This window comes from Melampsora larici-populina (genome assembly GCF_000204055.1).
Source record: "Melampsora larici-populina 98AG31 unplaced genomic scaffold MELLAscaffold_43, whole genome shotgun sequence".
Classification (NCBI taxonomy): Eukaryota; Fungi; Basidiomycota; class Pucciniomycetes; order Pucciniales; family Melampsoraceae; genus Melampsora; species Melampsora laricis-populina.
In genome coordinates, this window is record NW_006768807.1 from 130,450 (window position 1) to 149,356 (window position 18,907).

Below are 18,907 nucleotides of genomic sequence, written 5' to 3' on the forward strand. Positions count from 1 at the left end.
CGGGTCACAGCCCCAACACCACCGGCGCTCAGCTCCGCTGCGCTATATTGCAAAATTTCAGGAGCGGAGCGTTTCAGCGCTATAATAAAATGCTAATTGCTTTGCTATTCTTTTTGAGGCGCTATGACATTTAAGAGCGGTGCGATCTGAGAGATCGCTCCGCTCCGCTATGGGCAAATCTTATGTTCAAAAGCGCTTCAAAGCGCTGTAAGGGTATTGCTTTTTGGTTTCATTAAAGTAACTGATCACCAATTCCTCTTGCTCCACATTCTCAATAAGACAAAATCAATACCTAACCAGCAAGCATCAAGAATGAAACACTCATGACCCTTAAATCATGATGAAACCAACCATTGATCTCATTGTATATGACTTTCATGATGCTCAAGATTAATTCAAGCGATGCTTTTCTCAATCGAGTTCATTGTATCGCAATCATAAAAGACTCCCACAAATAACCACCAATTCATCTTGACATGCATCATCCCTATCTTTACTCAAATCATTTCCTAACTCAACAAAAACTATTTTTCTTGAATAGGTATAGAAAAATGAAGAGTAGATTACTACGTACACTTTGTTTCAACCGATTTAACCCAGCTCATACCAATTTCAATCTTAGGTGATTCAAAGTAAGTGATCAAAAACTCAAGTTGATGTATTTAAATATTCAATTTAAACAGAATGTATTCAATCATTTCAAAGAGATCATGTGGTGAACTGAAACCGATGATAAAAGCAATTGGTTGATTTTGTAACAAAATGATTTGGCTTGAGCATTTGGCTCCAGCAGCGGTACAAGCTCCATGAAGTAAAAGTGAAACTTTCGATCCAGAAGGACAGATTGATGGTACCAATGATCATTCCAATCTACCTCTTCATTGGGTTTCAGTGAGACCACTTTGGATAACTTGATCAGTTAGTTTCTCCCATAAACTTGGTATTAATTCAAGTCGATGAAGATGCAATTGTAGGAGAGAGCATTAGAGTACAGGAGTAAAAATCATGAAAAACCATACCTTTATCTCATCAGCCATTGAAGTAATCATATCCAACAAAACCATCTAAGTCAATTTCAGGTACCACAAGTCCATCAAACTTTTTCTCCAATTTACCACCACTTTGATCTTCTACAATTCCTTGAATTTGATTAGTAACTAAAATCAATTCATCAAGATCAAAATTATGTGATAAATTTGAACAACTTTTGAATTTAGTAAGGTGTGACTTGAGCTGAAGTATGAAAGAATGATCCAGCCGGTTTAGTAGGCATCTTGATTTTTCCTCTTTGTATGTTGTTCCAAAAAGTGTAGATGTAAGTTGCTGACAAAAAAATTGAGCAGAAATAAATTGTAACCGGTAGATTGAGTATGAGCCTTGAAGTCTTGATGAATTGATTGAAGAACAAACAAAGATGGGAACCGTGACTCTCTGCGCGCTATGAGTCGCTATGTGGTGCCATGGCGCTACATGCTTGTGGGCGCTGTGACACCGCATAGCACTGCGGAACTGCGCTATAGAGTGCGGATGAAAAAACCGCTATCTTGATGGGTGGCGGGGCCATAGCTATAGCGGGGGTCATGGACCCGCTATCCGGTGAAACCCATAGCGCGGGCGGGGCGGGCGCTTCTCTATTGCTGCGCTGCCGCTATCCCGGGCGGAGCGCCGGTGGCGTTGACAGCCCTAGTTATTACTACCTGAATTGGACACGCCAGCAAGCATGTAAAATCACAATTTTCATTAGGACTAATGGGAAAAGGGACAAATAACAGATATGAAAAGAATAGAAGAATGTAAACTCATCTTTTAATACAGATTATTCTTCTTCAGAAGGGTCACCATAGGCTCAGCCAATGGAAGGCCATTGTGATGCCATGCAACTAACTCTAAGGGCAAATTTTGGACTACACAAGTCCAATCTTTCTTGATGTAGGTGACCAATGCACCAATGAATGCATGCAAGTTTCCCTTCACAGTCCAAACGTCTTGGATCAAGCAAAACTTGCTATCTAGGTTCTGGAGAAAAAGAAAGGAAGTGAGAGAAATTGAGTAAGTCAAAATGGAAGACTGAATATAAAAGGATGTAAAAAATTATGCTGACCTTGAGTTCCTGTTTGATCACCAAGTCTCGGAGTGGAAGATATAATTGTCTTGCTTCCTCTGCTGACCATTTTTGACCATAGACATGTGCTTTCGGACACAACCAATACATAATGGACTCCAGGATCGGGTTGTTGATTTGTTTGAATGGCAAAGTGTCAATAAGGAAGCTTATTGAGCAAGGAAATAACCGTGTAATAGTTTATATAGAACTGTTACAGGTTAATTACATATGATTTACATATGTAGGACAGCAGTTGACAATAGTAATCAAGAGAGAGATAGCAGAATAAAGACAAGATCCGTGGATACTAACACTAAAAGGGCTTATAAGGGACTTGTAAGGGCTTTTGGAGGTTGTTATGGACGGATTGATTGGTTTATAAAGCTTGGTAAACTTGATTGGTTATTGTAAAGGATGAGGAACAAAAGAAATAAGACAAAGGCAAGGGTTTATATACCCATCAGAACAAGCAGAAAGTGCACAGAAACATAAGAAAATGCAAATAAGGAGGCTAATGTGAACATCTCCTGTTTACAACTGATCAATGATCCATAGATGATCACATATGATCATTACAACAAGATCTGCGCATGTAATGATCTACTTTTTAGTATTACTGATCTTTAATTCCCATGATCCCTGATTCACCCTTGTAATTCATTCTATTACAACCCTTCCTTGTAGCACGAGAGCCCTAGACCTCCCTTCTTGGCGGACATCACATGCCAAGAAGATCAGTTTTAGATGAACAGCTACTAAGTTGGGTTCCCAATCCAACTTAATCGCTTGAACTAGGACGTGGTTATTAGAAAGATTATCATAAAACAAATCACTTTAGGATCATCTTCCAAACTGATCCGTGAGTATTTTGTTTATTGAATATTGACCATCTTTTGAATACACAAAAATAGAGAAAAATAGAAACTGAATTGAGTTTAAGAGAAAGTGATAAGTGAAAAAAGAATAGTAGAAATAAAGTACTATGTGTATTACTCGTGTAATTGATGATTACATGTTTTTAACTTCATGTAATCATTTGTTACGAGTTCTTTCAGCTTATTACTACATGTGATTGTTGAATTACATGTAGTTATATGTATGTAATAAGGTTTGACTGTGAGGAAGGAGATATACGGCTATGTCGGTGTATGCCCTTCCTGACACAAAGCCTAGGCAACTTGCCAAACCGCCAAACACTGATTTAAAGTGTGATTTGAAAACTTGGGTGCTGCGGTGACAAAAGACACCAGCAAGCTTCAATGCTCTTCCTGTTGACATTGGATACACAGAAAAGTTTGGTGGGAGGGAGATTGGCACCAGCCGCTATCGCCTGTTCACGCCAAGGACATCCAGCACCCGACTTACCAACCTGTTTGTTCCCATCTCAGTGGGACTTAAGATTGGATCAACAAGAGCTTGCACTGACTCGAACCACCTTCCTACACCAGAGGCATGGGTAGGATAGGCCAGGTTGGTTGTGTGGCTACAATTGTCAGATGATATCAGTGAATGAAATCAAATCACGGAATGAAATTGAAGGAAACAAAGAAATTAAATAAAGAGATGAAATCAAAAGAGAAATCAAATAAAGAGATGAAATTGAAAGAGATGAAACAGATTAGAATAGAAAAAACATACATCATTTTCTTTATGGAAGGGAGGACCAAAATGAGTGTATGGAAAATCATGCTCCTCAGGGACAGGCTGGTTATGTTTCCTTTTCCTGAGACGTTCATTAGCTTCATCTGAGTCTTGTGCCAAGTCCACTTTGGGTGGACCTGGAGGTGGTAACTGTGGATGATAGAAGAGTTGCGATTGGAAAATCAATAAATACAATAGAATGATAGATGATTCAAAACATCACTTACCTGCCAACCTCTTGACAAAGTTGAAGGTCTGTTTTCCATTCCGTAATTTGAAAAAGAAACTGAGCGGGCTTGATTGGTCACGGCGCCTGGAATTCATAAAAGGCTATGAGGATATTGATTAGTATTGTGATTGGACCAGGTGCATGATAGATGTATCAGTAAGAATAGCTTACAGTGGATGAAAGATGTAAACCTGTAATCAATTTACCATGAGGTAGTTCACGAGGTGGTGAATTACCTGGTAACGAGGCCGATTGCTCACATTGTCGGTGAACGTGAGCGTCCCTCACATCTCAGACTCCATCAAAAATACCACGACGAGAATCCAAAGGAGTGGTAATCATACCGGGTACTCTTCTAGCCAGCGTAATCATACGACCAGAGCGTCTAGGAGGAGCACGACCATTATCGGTCTTGTATCCAGAGGACACAAAAGAATCAAGGGTGGGTTGTTGAGACATGGCTGGTTTGATTAATACAATTGAAGAAGACAGATGAGTTTGATAGATGGGTTGGAGAAAGATTGAAGTATTTGATTAAGACACAGGTCAGTCAAGATCAATAAAAAAGATAACGATAATCAATTGGGATAAAAAAATGAGGAAAGATGTGGACCTTTGTACCACCATAGCCAACCCTCTTTCAACAACCACCATAGTTCAAGAAATGATATCGATATCCCACCGGATCCATATCCATTAACGTGCGCCATGAATGAATGCCACACTCAATTGATTGATTGATTGATTGAACTTGTATATGATCAGATGATCTAATCTGAGAGGTGTTTGGCATCACAGAATTGGATGGGAGTATGTATGATAATTCAAAACTTTGGTGGCTTGAGGGCTTGAGGTAAGATGATCAGACTTCTTGTATCCAAAGCTTGAAAGTAGCGTGACCACGCTCGAGGCTGATACAGTGGCGGAAAGCGCGACAGGTAAAATCCCGGCTGAAAAAGGTCAGCACGGGGCGTAGCTACCCGGATTTTGTGAGTCCCAGGTAAGGAGGCAACAGCACCGTTCTGCGCTAGCCAGATTTGCTTATTCTACTGTTTTTCATTCTCATCCTAGATATTAGACCACAAATTTTGTTTGATACAAGATATTTTGACAGTGAAAGGTAATCTGCCCACATTCATTGGTGCCTCAATCTTGTAAATCAAGAAGATTTGAGCTAAATAGTTCAACACTTGAGCTTGAAGCTTGTTGTGTAAGATTTTAAGACAGAATAAACTTTATCAAAAGATGAGTTTTATCATAATTTTTTCCTTTGATTTGAATTTTGTCATTGCATAGTCTTAACATACTTCATGCTATCACATGCTAGCTGGGGTTTCTGATTCAGGATTCAGGAAGCAACAATCTGACTCTAGGACGCCAAAGGTGACATCAACTCTGCAACAAAGTATTGAAGTCAGGGCATCACTTTGCTTGAAATCCAAAATTTATGTCCGTTAGGTGTGTCTGTCACAAGATGAGATCAACCATAAAAGCTGGACTTGATGCACTTGGAGTGAAGCCCAGGTGCATTTGATATAGCGGCTTGGGTTGATTTCCATTGGTGGAAGTGATGGAAATTATTGTGCGTGTTTTGGTCTTTGTTAGTTGATCTACATAAGAAGGTAATACTTTGTATTACTTTAGAGAGTATTGAGATCTGATAAAATTCCATGTGATCTTTCAAGTTTTGTACAAATGAAACTTGTTCATCTTAAGAAACTGTTTTAAATTAACCATCTGTATTATGTCATCAAGATCACTTTATTTGTTTCTTCATTGATACCAAGATGGTTTGAAACAGACTCCAAGTTGCCTTTCTAACCACTCAATCTAATCCTTTTACGAACTGCTCATGCTTTGCAGAAAAACAAGGAATGTGCTCAATTATAAAACGAAGTATATGAGGACTATCTGTGAAGTATATATCAACAATGAATGAACTTTGATTTGTAAGAAGGGTGTTGAAGAAATTCACAAAAGAGAAAGAAACTTTGATTCTTTGAAATAAGATATTGTCAATGTGATAGATGAGGAAGTTCTGATGGATAAAGAGGTAATTATGAAATCTTGATTGAATGGACTATACAGATTTAGATAACCGCTCAAAAGATTCGGATCAAGTTAACTTGCCAATGGTTTGATAAGATTAAATGATAAGTGGAAAACCCTTTCATGAATTTGTAAAACATCATATCAGGAGGATGATACCGACATAGTCTTTTGATCTTCAAAAGTAATAGCTCGTGATGAATCAGAACAGGTTTCCGAACCGCTTGATGAACCGCTTGATGAACCGCTTTGAGCGGTGGAATGAGTAAGGAATATAATTCTGGAATAAGAGCATGAGATGTTTAGTATGAGATAATAATTGATTTAAATCTGACATAGACTTTTAAAGATCCTACTCACATATTTCCGGTGATTGCCAAGATCCCATCGATTCCCTAACCCATTTCCAAAATATACCATCAAAAAAATCCTTTGGTTAGTTAAAACATTCGGATATATCTGATTTTAAATTACGCACCAAAATGATCATAGTCCACCACAATGAATCATAAATAAAACTATAGCTTTGGAATTCCAACTAATGATAACTTTATAAGTGATCCTAGCCTCAAAACATCATCATGAAAACTCTACTTACCGTCCAAATCAGAATAGGCACATTCCATAGCGTAGAGGTGAATGCCAAGAAAGAATGGATGACCACTGATCCTTTCTGACTTCTAACTGAAGCAGTCGTCTTACCGCTTTGATTCATTCCTTTGAACGTATGTAGAAGGATTGGAGGGTAAGCCTGATTTCAAGAAATTAAGGATCTATATTAGTAACACCTCTTTGCTTTTCTTTCTTCAACACCCACTACACTCACTATACACAGGATCGAAGCACTAATCAGGTAACAGAAGATCACAATCCGAAACGGAACTACAAGTGAATCCTATTGAATTTCAAAGGGTTTTGATCGTGGTGGGTTTCTTGTTAACTCAATGGTTAAGAATCACTTTATTAAGTGTTATCAGATTTAAACTGACTGCATGATCAAAAGCTTCTCTTCCAGGAATTAAGGTGCTCAACAAACCCAATGTGTTATAATCACTTGGAGAATATGCGTGTGATGATTTACGAAGAGCGATTATGACAGGTTTCAAAACCTCGACGATTTTGGTCTCTTCAGCTACAACTCGAAAGGATGAGAAGATCACAGGTACTGTGAAAAAGAATGTTCAACTTCTATGAATCTTCGAATCAAATTTTAAATGGTTTATGAAGCCTGAGGATTTTCGGACTGACCATAGGGCCACAAGATCGTCACGAAGAAACCCCCGTTAAGTAACCATGCAGACTTGGGTGACATATACCTTGCTTTCTCTAATGGATGCTCTTCGAGGGGTTTCCATCTGACCAGGAGGCTATGAGAGATACAGATCCAGAGAAACACTGAATCATGACAGATGTCACCCAACATCAGTTGATGATCAATAGTCCTAGAAAACATTCTTTTTTGAGACACCCTCAGATATAGAACTTACTCCTTCAAAAATGAAGAAATCCATCAGTCTTTCATCAAAATGGAATGATTTCTTTGAGATAAATTCTCTTACCATGAAAGGGTAAGCGAAACGAGAGACTTGGTGCAATCTATGAAGTCAGAAGGTATCGGGCTTGTGTAGCCACTAAGTGATAGATCTCTCCAGATCAGATTAATTATCGACACTTCATTTCAACAGAAGAATACAGGTCAGTTACATGACCTCCTGGAGAGTCAAAGAATGTAAAAGAGCAGATCGTTGGACTGACGAGTGCTATATAGAAGGTAACCGGCGGTCAGGTGATTTGCGGTGTCTATCTTAATCAGGTTCACTGATCTCTCGACCCAAATATGAGTATCTTATCGTGACATGGATATGAATGGAAGGGTGAACATTAAAAAAACAATTCAAGTTGAGTGCGTACATGTATTGAAACCAATGATGTCGAATTTCCTCGTCTTGATTCGGATGTAAAGCGGGCGGGCAGTTTGAAAAAACATCCTTTCGAAAAGAGTCGGATATGAGAGACCTTATCAATCTTTGTTATCCACCTTTTCCATCCTCTGTGAAAACCAAAATATCATCCAACATCCAATCGAATGCATGACTCACAACACATAAGAAAGCAACACGAGTCGTATTAGCCACCTGGACCAAATGGGCAATGTACTGCATGGCTACCCACGCGAATAAAGACCAAAAAGAACACAGGAAAGATTTCTCGAGATCAGTAAGCTGGAAAAAATTGATCAAATGATCAATGAAGAACGTATGACATACTCGAGAAACACTTTCGAGGTAATCGGCCGTTGCTGAATACGGATTTGTGGTTGGCGGTAGACTGAGAACAAACTTGATCACACTGGTTTCATCAGGGCGTATCATTCTCGAAGTTGAGTGAAAAAGGAGTGATCAAAGTTGAATAATCAAAGGTTCTAGTGCTATATGAAAGGCTCTATCCAGGTGCGTGAGTTGTGATCTTCAGGAAAACATATTCAGTGTTCTAGCTTCGAAAAGCACCATGGGAATCAAGTGTTCCAAAGCCACATTGAAGATACCCAGTTAACGAAGCGCGATCTCTTCTGGAATCTGAACCCATGGCACAGCGTCAGTTCTCCGCCCAAACGTACATTTACACCACCGCGGGGGTGCCAAGCAGGTGATTCGAAGTGTTGGGATCATGTAAATCCGCTGAACTATAGCATAGATTTAGAGAGAAATTCTCGCTGGTTTCTTATGTGATCCCCTTGACTAGGGCATCTCAAGTTGAGGTTTTTTGACTTTTGTTTCACACTTGGACCCTGTTCGTATTTTTCATTTACTAGCTTCAAGTGATCGAATCGAACAAAGGGTTTTGTCCTCTGAGCTTAGGTAACTAACAGCGGCTCGTGCTCTGCTTGGGCAGAGGCTCAAAGAAATCGCCCAAAAAGGACTATTCTAACCCATGATATCTTTGTTGAGACTGAACGTGAGTTATGTCATTTCCTGGTTCCCTACAGTACGGTTTGTAGCATAATAGGGGAGATGTATTATGGATCAGTTGATCATCGAGGTGTGTGATTTGCGGAGAGTCGGATCATAGAAGTCGGATTTTATGGGAGAAGTGAGGTACAGAGGGATTTGGGGTGCGAGCGGAAAAAGAACCAAACTCATCAGAGTCCCACGCGGTCGCTCGCGACCGAGCCCCAGCGAGGACTCAGGACAACGAAGGCTCTCCTGGCCTGTGAGGGTCAAGCCTTCCATATCTCTTACTTTCTTTCAGACTCAATAGGGAGCTATTAACCTTAGTTAATTTGTGATTAACTATGGGTTGTCATTTATTAGAACTTCTAATAATTTTTAGTCAATTATTTCGTATCTTCTTTGATACACTTATTTCTTTCTTTATTTCTTTACTACAGTGTTGCTAAGTGTACGCTTGTATACTCTACAAGTGTTTGGGTGAGGGGGTCTTCCTAACTCTACGAAGTGCAAATACAGGCTTTTATTGAAGAAGCCGCGTAGGGCAGCTGATAGATACCTAACTATTTGCAACAAGGGGTTAGGGAGTCCCGACACCTAGACGAGACTACAGGATAAATAGGAAGAGCATGAAGTGAGGGGTTAGTGATCTACCCAAAACTCGGATTTATCAATAAGCCTGAGCCAGAGCTAAACCCACACTTATGATCAATCTGTTCCATTTCTGCTTCGACGTGTAGCATTTTTATTATTGAAACTGTTTTCCTTCTATCATCGTCTGAATAATCTCTCAAGTATAGCTTGTAACAGTCTGAGGTCCAGCGTCCCAGGCATTTGATGTCTTCTTTCGAAACGCCCAGATTCAATCTTAGAGAAGCACCTCCTACCCGAAATGAGTGGCCTGAAATTGAATTCCAGCCGTGTGCTTTCCATATCTGTTGACATCTATTTACAACGACACTTCTGGTCAGGTTGAAGCGATTTCCTTTCTCGTCGCGATAACCAAATAGGGCCTCTTGTGGGTCTCTTATAAGTTCCAGTCGTCGTAGTACGGCTTTGACTGGGCAAAGGCGGTTCTGTTGTGCGTTTAGAAGTATGTTTTGGTGTTCGCCGTGTTGCGCTGTTTTTGCGCCTCTGACGACTAGTATGATGTTAGATAATCCATTGCGCGGTTGGGTGGCATCTTCAGCTAAAACTGATGTCGCCTTTGGCGGGAGTCCGTCTCGTTCTTCGTATGTCAACTCCGCCAATCTTGCCATTCCCCAGAATGCGCATAAGACACAGTCCAGAATAGCTTGATCTCTAGTCGATTGGTCTCGTAAGGCGTGATCTAGTGCCAACAGGTGATATATCATGACGGCTGGTTTCAGTTGTTTCTTTGGGGTCTCTGCATCTGCTTTCCCTGATGCTCGTAACATTATTTTCACGATTTCCTTCGACTGATGTGGGTATTTAACTTTGTGGAATAAATGCCACGCCTGTAGTCCGCTGATGTATTTCGCGATTGTCTTAGCTAGTACCGCGTCCTTTGAATCATTTACTTCGGTTCGTCCTACGCTTAAGCAAAAATCGTATATATCATCTGGTGAAGCGGGTAGCTTGAACGGTTTCTTCTTCTCTCTTTCGTAGAACTGGATGAATTTCTTCACGGCACTGTTGTAGCTATGTAGTGTATTTGGTCTCCATCCTCTTAATAGGTGTGCTTGTAGTGTCGATAACTTTTCTTGATCGGATCCAGATAAGAACTCTTGAATATGGAGTTTCTCTTCTAAAGACTTCATCGGTTCTTGGATGGTAATGCTTTTAACAGGAGATGTTAATCGATAGGTTTCTAGGAGTTACTTCGAGACAGAACATTTCACAATTGATCTCTTTACCTCTATTTGTAGATGTTCTTATAACTTCCCACAAAACTCACTTGGGGGCTTTTGGCTCTATTCTATCGCGACTATTTCTCACGGTTAAGTCTCTCATGCTTTTTAATGTATCAATTTCATTGCTCTACATTTGCGGTACTCAAAGCTACATATGTACGCGTACATAGTTTGCGTACATAGTTTTTTTTGGCGGGGAAAAAAACAAAAGAAGTATATTCGAAGTATTTCGCCCGCCAAAAAAAAACTATGTACGGCAACTATGTACGCGTACATAGTTGCTTTGAGTACCGTAATTATGTTACCTAGCTTGACAAGTTTATATTCTCATCTTACTTCAAGGATCATACATAGTATCCGCTCTCTCTCAACGGCCTGGTGGTAGACAACCCTTCTCGATAGTTGATGACTTTGTCCTATATCTTTTTGTTTGAAGTGTTCGTCACAAGAGATGGATATTATAAGTTTCGGATCATCAGTGTCTTATCTACTGTATTTACCCGATATTTGGATATTAACTTACTGTGTTATTTCCATGAACTTGGACAGGTCTTCTGGAAGGTGGAATTGTATCCTATTTCCTTCCTGATGCTCAGTTTTTATTCCCCTTGATAATTTATCTGCGTCGTTTTCGTCTGATACAACTCGTAGAGGATTTATATCTATCTGATGTGAGATTAGTAGGTTTTGGATTATTTTCCATTCTTCGTTAACACTTCTATCTCTTGATTTCCGTTTCCTTAATGTATCTTCACATGTTGTATTGTCTGTCCATACGTTTAGACGTTGTCCGCGTGGCCATTTCATTTCAATTAACATTAAAGTGCCTAACCTTATAGCCACTGTTTCAAGCCAAGCTATGCCTCTCTTAATAGGTGATAACGCTTCCCAACCTTCTTTTAACTTGTACTGACACCATTTTTCACCAATTAGTACAGCTATTCCGAAGGAAGTAGACGCGTCCCCTACCCAATTAATTTCGATTGGGTTCGTTACTGGGATAAGTCTGAGGTTTTTAAATGAGTCTAGTGTATCTTTCCAAAACAATAGATCTTCTTTGACGTCTTCCGGTAATTTCTGTTTTGCGAATCTATGTACCCAAGCCGCTTTCCATCTGTGTAGGCTATTCAGGTAACATTTCAGCTGGGGTAATACGTATGACACGTGTGTCAATCTGCCTGTTATCACTTCTACTTGGTCGAATGAGAACGTTGTTCCTGATAAGAATTCTTGTACTTGTTCCTTCCTTTGAATTAGCTTTTCTTCTGGAAGGCGTACGGTCTTCTCTATTCCATTCCATACAAAACCGATGAACTTTTGTTCGTGTGCGAAATTTGAGCACTTCGTTGTATTCGTTAATACACCTAATTCTTGTGATCGTTTCACGATGTCGTCCATATTTGTTGATGACATGAGCCTTTTCACGAAAAGGTTATCATCAACCCATCTAAACACTGTAAATAAATCAAATTCTGCTATCATGATCTTTTTCCATGCATCTTCAGGTCTGCCAAAGGAGCCACATCCTGCAACCCCGCCAAAAGTTATCCTAGTGTCTACATAAATTTTGTTGTCTAAATCTAGTACTAATAAATAAGGCCATTGTGACATCAAAGTTGGGATCTGGCGATACGCCTTTTCCCAATCAAAGATAGCTAATAACCACTTCTCATTTGAAGACCTGAAAAATGCTGCTACGATTTTGAAATCGTCCCAAGTGGTCTCAAACTTCTTCGCGTCTACGAAAGAGTTTACAGAAGGTAAATTCGGGTTGTTCTTCGGGAATGATAAATCGTTTATGGGTCGTAGAGAGCCATCTCCGTTTATCACAGCCCCCATGGGGCTCGTCCTAAAGAACGGGTACATCGTTGACATTTGTTCTCGAGTAAAAGGTCCAATAAGCCTTTTCGCTTTCACTTCTTTCAGTATCGATTGTCGTATTTTCTCTTCTGCCAATCGAGCTGATGAATGATTAGGTGGTGTATAAAAAGGGAGTACTTTCCCTGTTTCGTGATCCCTAATAACGTGATCCGGGATACCCTGATCGAAGCCATGCTTAAACCCATCTAAGACGTCTTGAAACTCTGGTAGTAACCTTGCGTTATTTAATGCCTTTTCCCATGCTGGAATGTTCATTTCGCACTGGACTTTTGTTGGCCAATTTCTCGGTTTTTCGCCTTTCTTGACTATCATCGCTCTATCTTGATCATTACTCAAGGGCCTTTTCTGATTTCTTAATCTTGTTTCGTTCTTGTCAGCCAGATTCTCAATCACTCTGTCGTTTTCTCTCTTCTCTCGGTTAACATGGTCTCCTTGTCTCAATTTGTTTATGTGACAACTTGAGTTTCTGCATTGCGGATCAAGGGAGTGTAGAAGAAAAAGGAAAATTCATATACAGTAAGAATCAATTCAATTATAATTTGAAAGGTTTGGAAGGACGAGAAAAACATGTTTTGAAGCGTTACATGTAGCATTTGGATCAACATTGTTTTATTTCCTCTTTAAGGAGTGTATAGAAAGTGTACGATTATCACAAGAATTTTTAGAAAAACAACATATCCACAGGAAATGTAAATGTTTGGGAGTTGGAAGAGATCAGAAATAGTCCCTTACCCGGAGTTACCATTCTGCGCTTGTTTAGCAGCAGCTAATGCATCTTTCTTTGCGGCGTAGTTTGGATCAAAGTTTCGTCCGTTATAACCGCTTCTTCCTCTACCGTTATGATGACTATTTTCATGACGATTGCTAGGCCTTCTGTGATTATTACTGGTACTACCGTGAGGGTTCTGATGATAGTTTGAAGACTGATTGTCGTTTACAGGCCCATTGTTTGAATGGAAGGAATTCAAATTGTTATGATTCAGAGAGGAGTTGTTCTGGTTGTATGAATGAGAATTAATGTTGTGAGATGAAGAATTGTTCGAGGATCTTGGTAAACCAGTTGTCCAATCAAATCCGAAACGCGCTCCACCTTTCGCGTAAGGGTTGTCTGTGAAGGATCCTTCATCTAGGCGTCTTGACTCAGCAAAACATAGCGCTGCAACGTCGTCTCTTCGTTGAGATATGTCAGGTGGTGCTGTTTTCCCGTTTTCGGAAACTCTGAAAGCGAAAGCGTTCATTCTGATCTTGATATCGTACCGGAAAGCCGTCATCCAATTGTCTCTAGCGTGATAGAACTCGACATTTGCTTGGTGAGCTTCCGCCCAAGACGCGAACAACTTGAACTTATAGACATCTCGAAGAGTGGTGACGAAGTTACGATAGTTTACATTCCACATTGAGTAGGATTGGGTCATCTCGTGTGGGTATGGGTATCCTGTGTAAGTCGTTGTGTCTTTGTTGATGTTATCGGTTTTGACTCTTTTCTCAACATGATACCCGTTGGCTAGATCTTGCCAATGTTTGTTAAAGATCGTTAGGGGGATTGGGCCTTTCAGTTCACGTAAGTTTCGGTCGAAGTACGGAGTGAAGCCGATGTCGGTGTGTGAAGTTATTGCTCCGGGAATGAAGGTTATTCCTCCTTCAGTTACCACTTCTGCATTTGATTCGGACAGTGTGCTGCTTGGATGGTCTTCTAGATCCTTAATCTTCTTATTCGATTTACATGACAACGTGGCGTGGATTTTGAAATACATCGTTGCTTCTTCAATAGAACCTTCAGCTGCCAATGATAAGGCGTGCTTCCAGACTGAACCACTGTCGTTTAAATCCACCTCATCTACTAGGTCAATCGATTTCGACGCTTCGCATTCTACACTTGTCGACTTCCGGGTGACTTGATCATGATCTAATATTTATTTAAAGTCGTAAGTTAGTTTAAACTTGTCATTACCGTTACATTTCTTTGTGTAAACTCACTGTTCAATGCATTGGATGGCTTTCCGGATAGTATGGATATGTAGTCTTCACCGATGATTTCCGGTGCTTTGCCTTTCGATAGGGCTATTGACTTTGATTGACTATCGGGTCTAGATGTTGTTACGTTCTTTCTCGGGCTCTTGGACAAGCTTGTCGTTTGTTGTGTATTGTCATCTCGTCGCTCGGACGTCTGTTCTAACTGATTCGCATTCGACTTATCTACAGATGGTGCGTCGATGCTTTGGTCTTCTGTTGTACAATCATTTTATTAGAATTGTTTCGGTTCCTTTAGTTTATATGATTATCATCATTACATTAGGTTGAGACATACTCGCTCACCTCTTTGTGAATTATCCTGTTGTTTTAGGCCGCTAGTTAATATACTAGTTACTAGGCTACTTTCACCAGCTTCTATATTGTTTGCTGTGTTAATGGTATTGGAGTTCTCTTTGCTAATAGGAGCGTTTGCTTTCCGAGATCTCGATGAAGAGGTGGTTTTATCTGTCATTGCGTTGAAGCTTTTAGATGATTACTCTTTTATTCGGGGTAATAAAGGTGCGATGATTGTATTGGGTTACTAGGGGTTACTTCGAGGAAGTTGAACGAGGTACGTGTAATAGCGATGAAGATGCAAGATAACGTAGGAAAGAAGAGAAATAAAGGGAAGATGGATAAGGTGTTGTAAGGCGCCAAGGAAGTTTGAACAGGACGGAAGAATGAATGTTGGGACGCTAAATTATGGGTTAACTATGTTTATTGAAAATTTAAATTACAGATCTGGAGTAAAACTTGTTTGTTTCTTGTATTTTCAGTTTACTACTGATGCTGTTATAAGTCTTGGATTTTGTTTCTTTGGAGTTTTTCGATTTGTTGTTACTCTTTTATTCCGGAAAATTTGAGAAAAATTTAAAAATTGAAATTTAAGACTTGAGTCTGTCGAGACTATTGGTAGTAGTCTCAGGAGAAAAGAGGAATCAAGAAAACGGGAGCGCGCGAAGGGAAGGAAGGACAAAAGGTTGTAGGTAACCATTCCCTTCTTATAACGCTCCTTGGTAGGAATTCTCTTCAGCTGAGATTTCTGCTCGAGATTTTATGTAAACAGACGGGCTTACATAATCTTAGGAACTCTACAAGTTCCTCTTCGAGTTCTTATTTCCCTTTTGGGAAGGAACTTCGCGAATTCCTAAACTGTATTCTTGACATCCGTGAGTATGGACAAGAGCAATCTCCTTGCGTGCCTCATACGATTACGCCGCATTTTAGAGGATTTCGTCTCGTACCAAATTTTTGTAATTTGTCACGTGACCCCCTCCGTGACTGCGCAAGTAGTCATCCAACCTATTCTCCTAATCAATTTTCCGCAAAACAACCTCACTTTCTCTGGGAGCACCAGAGGATTGCCGGAGATTGGGAATGGGATGGGATTGGGATTGGGTACTGTACAAATGAATTGACGTACAGAATATACCCAACACCCAATCCGGCAAGGCTACTGTCTTGATAATTCCAGCTAGCGCTCTAGTCTACTAGCTCAAACACATCCCAAAACGCGTCAGAAATTTTTGAAAAACTGCATTAACAACCATGTAGAGAAGTGACAAGTCGTACTGGAAGGCTGTCTTCAAGGAATCGATGAGGCCTCCTATCACTTCGAAGTCCGAGACCTTCTGCGTTGCGATTGACCAGGTCAGATGCGAGCGATAAGAACTGAGCAAGGTCCTCGATGTGAAGAGTTTGGAAAAGTGAAGGGTTTTCGGTTCGGAGGTTGTGTATAAAGGTCGTGAAAAGCATGATAAGTGATGGCAAGATTGGAGGAAGAATTAGTGATAGCAATGTTGGGATTTAGTGAAAGACACTTTCCAACCATTGCTTCGTTCTTATTTACATTGTGCGCTCAATGAGGCCTTGCATCTCATTGCCGAGATGCAAGGCCTCTACAATGCCTTGGGCTAGGCATATCACAAGTTAATCGTGCCGGTCGACAGTGGATTGCTCAGCTACGCCTGACATGCATACAGGCGATCAACTTGCGATACGTATGTATTTCATCTTTCCCTGAGCAGCATGGCTGCACCAGATGGCTCAGCTGGGCCAGGCTATGCTATCAACTGGGTCGTATATTCATCGGATTGGTTTCCATGACTGGGTCGGTCAATCATGCTGGTATCTTATTCATCGTTGATAGAGAGTAAGTTTTGATCAATACATTTCAGTATTATTTTTTTGGTGAAGAATTGGCTTATTTACAAAATGAAATCATTTGAAGAAAGAACTCATAAGACCTTCATAGGATGTTGTGATCTACTCACAGGAGAAAGTAACGATCGGTCATCATTGAAAATTGAGATAGTCATATGTTGCGCACTGCATCACTGCACTCAAAAAGCATTAAAAAGATGAACAAAGTACAGTTTCAATTTGTTTCAATGAATGCAGGCCGATGGGAAGAATGTTTACGAAGAAGTCAACCTCTGGACTGAAACGTGGCAATGAGTACAGGGTCGTACAGGCCATTCCCATTCCCGCGAATCCCAACCTCCGGCAGTCCTCCAATTCTCTGCTTTCTCTCACTTTCTCTCGATTCTTTCATCAATTCTCTCTATCTTCCCCCTCCTGTCGCGATCCCCGATGGACAAAGGACCTCCGGACCCTGATATTCAGGATGTCTCGATTGCTCGGGACAATGTGTCGACCTATGATGACGCGATGGATGCGTTGGTCGCGTCTGACCTGACGGGTGAAAGGATGATGACCACCCCCAAAACACGTCCGACGACTCCCAGGACCATCAACAAACCTATCGATAAGGTCTCCCTCCCCTCCCAAGCCCTCATCGGTCCCGCATCAAGCACCCCAGCTCTGCTGGAAGGCTTGAGGAAACGACACCAACAAAGGGCACCGTCACCGAACCCTCTTGAAGAGACAGAGGAACTCACAGGAACCCCTCGATCGACTCGGATCACTAGGTTGTTTCCAGGAGGCTCTAGTGCCTCGACTAAACACCTTGGAGTTTTGATCCAAAAGTTGCTCGATGTATCAAGAGCAACTTTGCTTCCCAAATCGAAACGAGCCAAAACGGTCAGCGTAGATGTTGAATCTGCCGCCGACATCCTCGTGCTCACTGGGTTGATCCAGGAGCAAGCCAGCCGCAATGAGGCTCGACGAGTGGCATTCGATCCGCTTCGTCAGACAGCCCCCGCTCCCTCCCCCTCCTCTCTTGTTCCAGAAGCTCAATTTGAGTTCCAAAACGAAACGTGGTCAGCCAAACTGGACGCACTCACCGAACAAGTGGCCAAGCTGGCATCTGTGGTTCTACCAAGCCAGAACCAACCGCCGCAACAACAGCAGCCAGGCCAAGCAAAGAGCTCATATGCCTTGGCTGCTTCAAAACACGCATCAGAGGGATCCCAACGCCCTAACCAACAGAGTCAGCCGAGCTTTCGTGCTCAACCAAAACAAAACGTGCGATCAAAGTCTGAAGCTTTGATCACACTCACTCAACAAGATCCGAAAAACATATCAGGTGCAGGAAAAACAATTCCTGAGCTTATCAGAAGCCTTAACGCGGTTCTGAAAGAACAAAATATAAAAGTCACTACGGAAAACACGTCCACCATCATGGTCAGGAATATCCACCGTCACCCGTCGAATGACCTGGTGATCTATCTGGATTCCCAAAAACAGGTCCAGGCGTTACGTGGTCAAGTAACGTGCTGGTTACCTAAAGTTTCACCGAACCTAGCTTTGAAGCAGGAGGTGCACTCCATAATTGTACATGGCATACCTACCACGTTCAACCCTACTCGCCCAGAAGATATTGATCTTCTCAAGATCTGCAACGGCGATCTCCTTGATAACGCCCTCTTCGTGAGGTGGTTAAAGAAAGATACGGCTGATGACACAGCAAAGCGGCATTCCTCCTTGCTAATAGGGTTCAAGATGCTAAATGAGGCCACCCTAGCAGCACGCACAAAAGTGTGGCAAGGGAGAGGACGTCACCGAACAGAGCTCAGTGGACCTCCTCCCACCCGGTGCTTTAATTGCCAAGGTGTGGGTCACACAGCGGCAGCATGTAAAATAGCTCCTATGTGCCCGTTTTGCTCTGGAGAACATCATTCTCACAATTGTCCTGTGAAAGGTTCTTCTGCTATGAAATGCATTGCCTGTGCACGCGGCAAATTGAAAGCAGACCCAAGCTCCAACT

General features: G+C 41.2%; 2 protein-coding genes across 2 annotated transcripts; both read right to left on the minus strand.

The window, feature by feature from the left end:
* Window positions 1-5,807: 5,807 nt before the first annotated feature.
* On the minus strand, window positions 5,808-8,554 carry MELLADRAFT_72818 (uncharacterized protein; the record flags this gene model as incomplete). The annotated part of the gene is made up of 12 exons (XM_007414487.1): window positions 5,808-6,303; window positions 6,384-6,418; window positions 6,502-6,561; window positions 6,622-6,774; window positions 6,850-6,918; window positions 7,013-7,188; window positions 7,272-7,418; window positions 7,581-7,694; window positions 7,779-7,841; window positions 7,935-8,011; window positions 8,123-8,187; window positions 8,291-8,554. 12 exons carry the CDS (start codon window positions 8,393-8,395, stop codon window positions 6,168-6,170), a joined length of 1,200 nt encoding a protein of 399 aa, XP_007414549.1.
* Window positions 8,555-13,454: 4,900 nt separating this feature from the next.
* MELLADRAFT_110281 (uncharacterized protein) lies at window positions 13,455-15,211 on the minus strand (the record flags this gene model as incomplete). Its single annotated transcript, XM_007414486.1, has 3 exons — window positions 13,455-14,632; window positions 14,704-14,922; window positions 15,043-15,211. 3 exons carry the CDS (start codon window positions 15,209-15,211, stop codon window positions 13,455-13,457), a joined length of 1,566 nt encoding a protein of 521 aa, XP_007414548.1.
* Window positions 15,212-18,907: the final 3,696 nt, after the last annotated feature.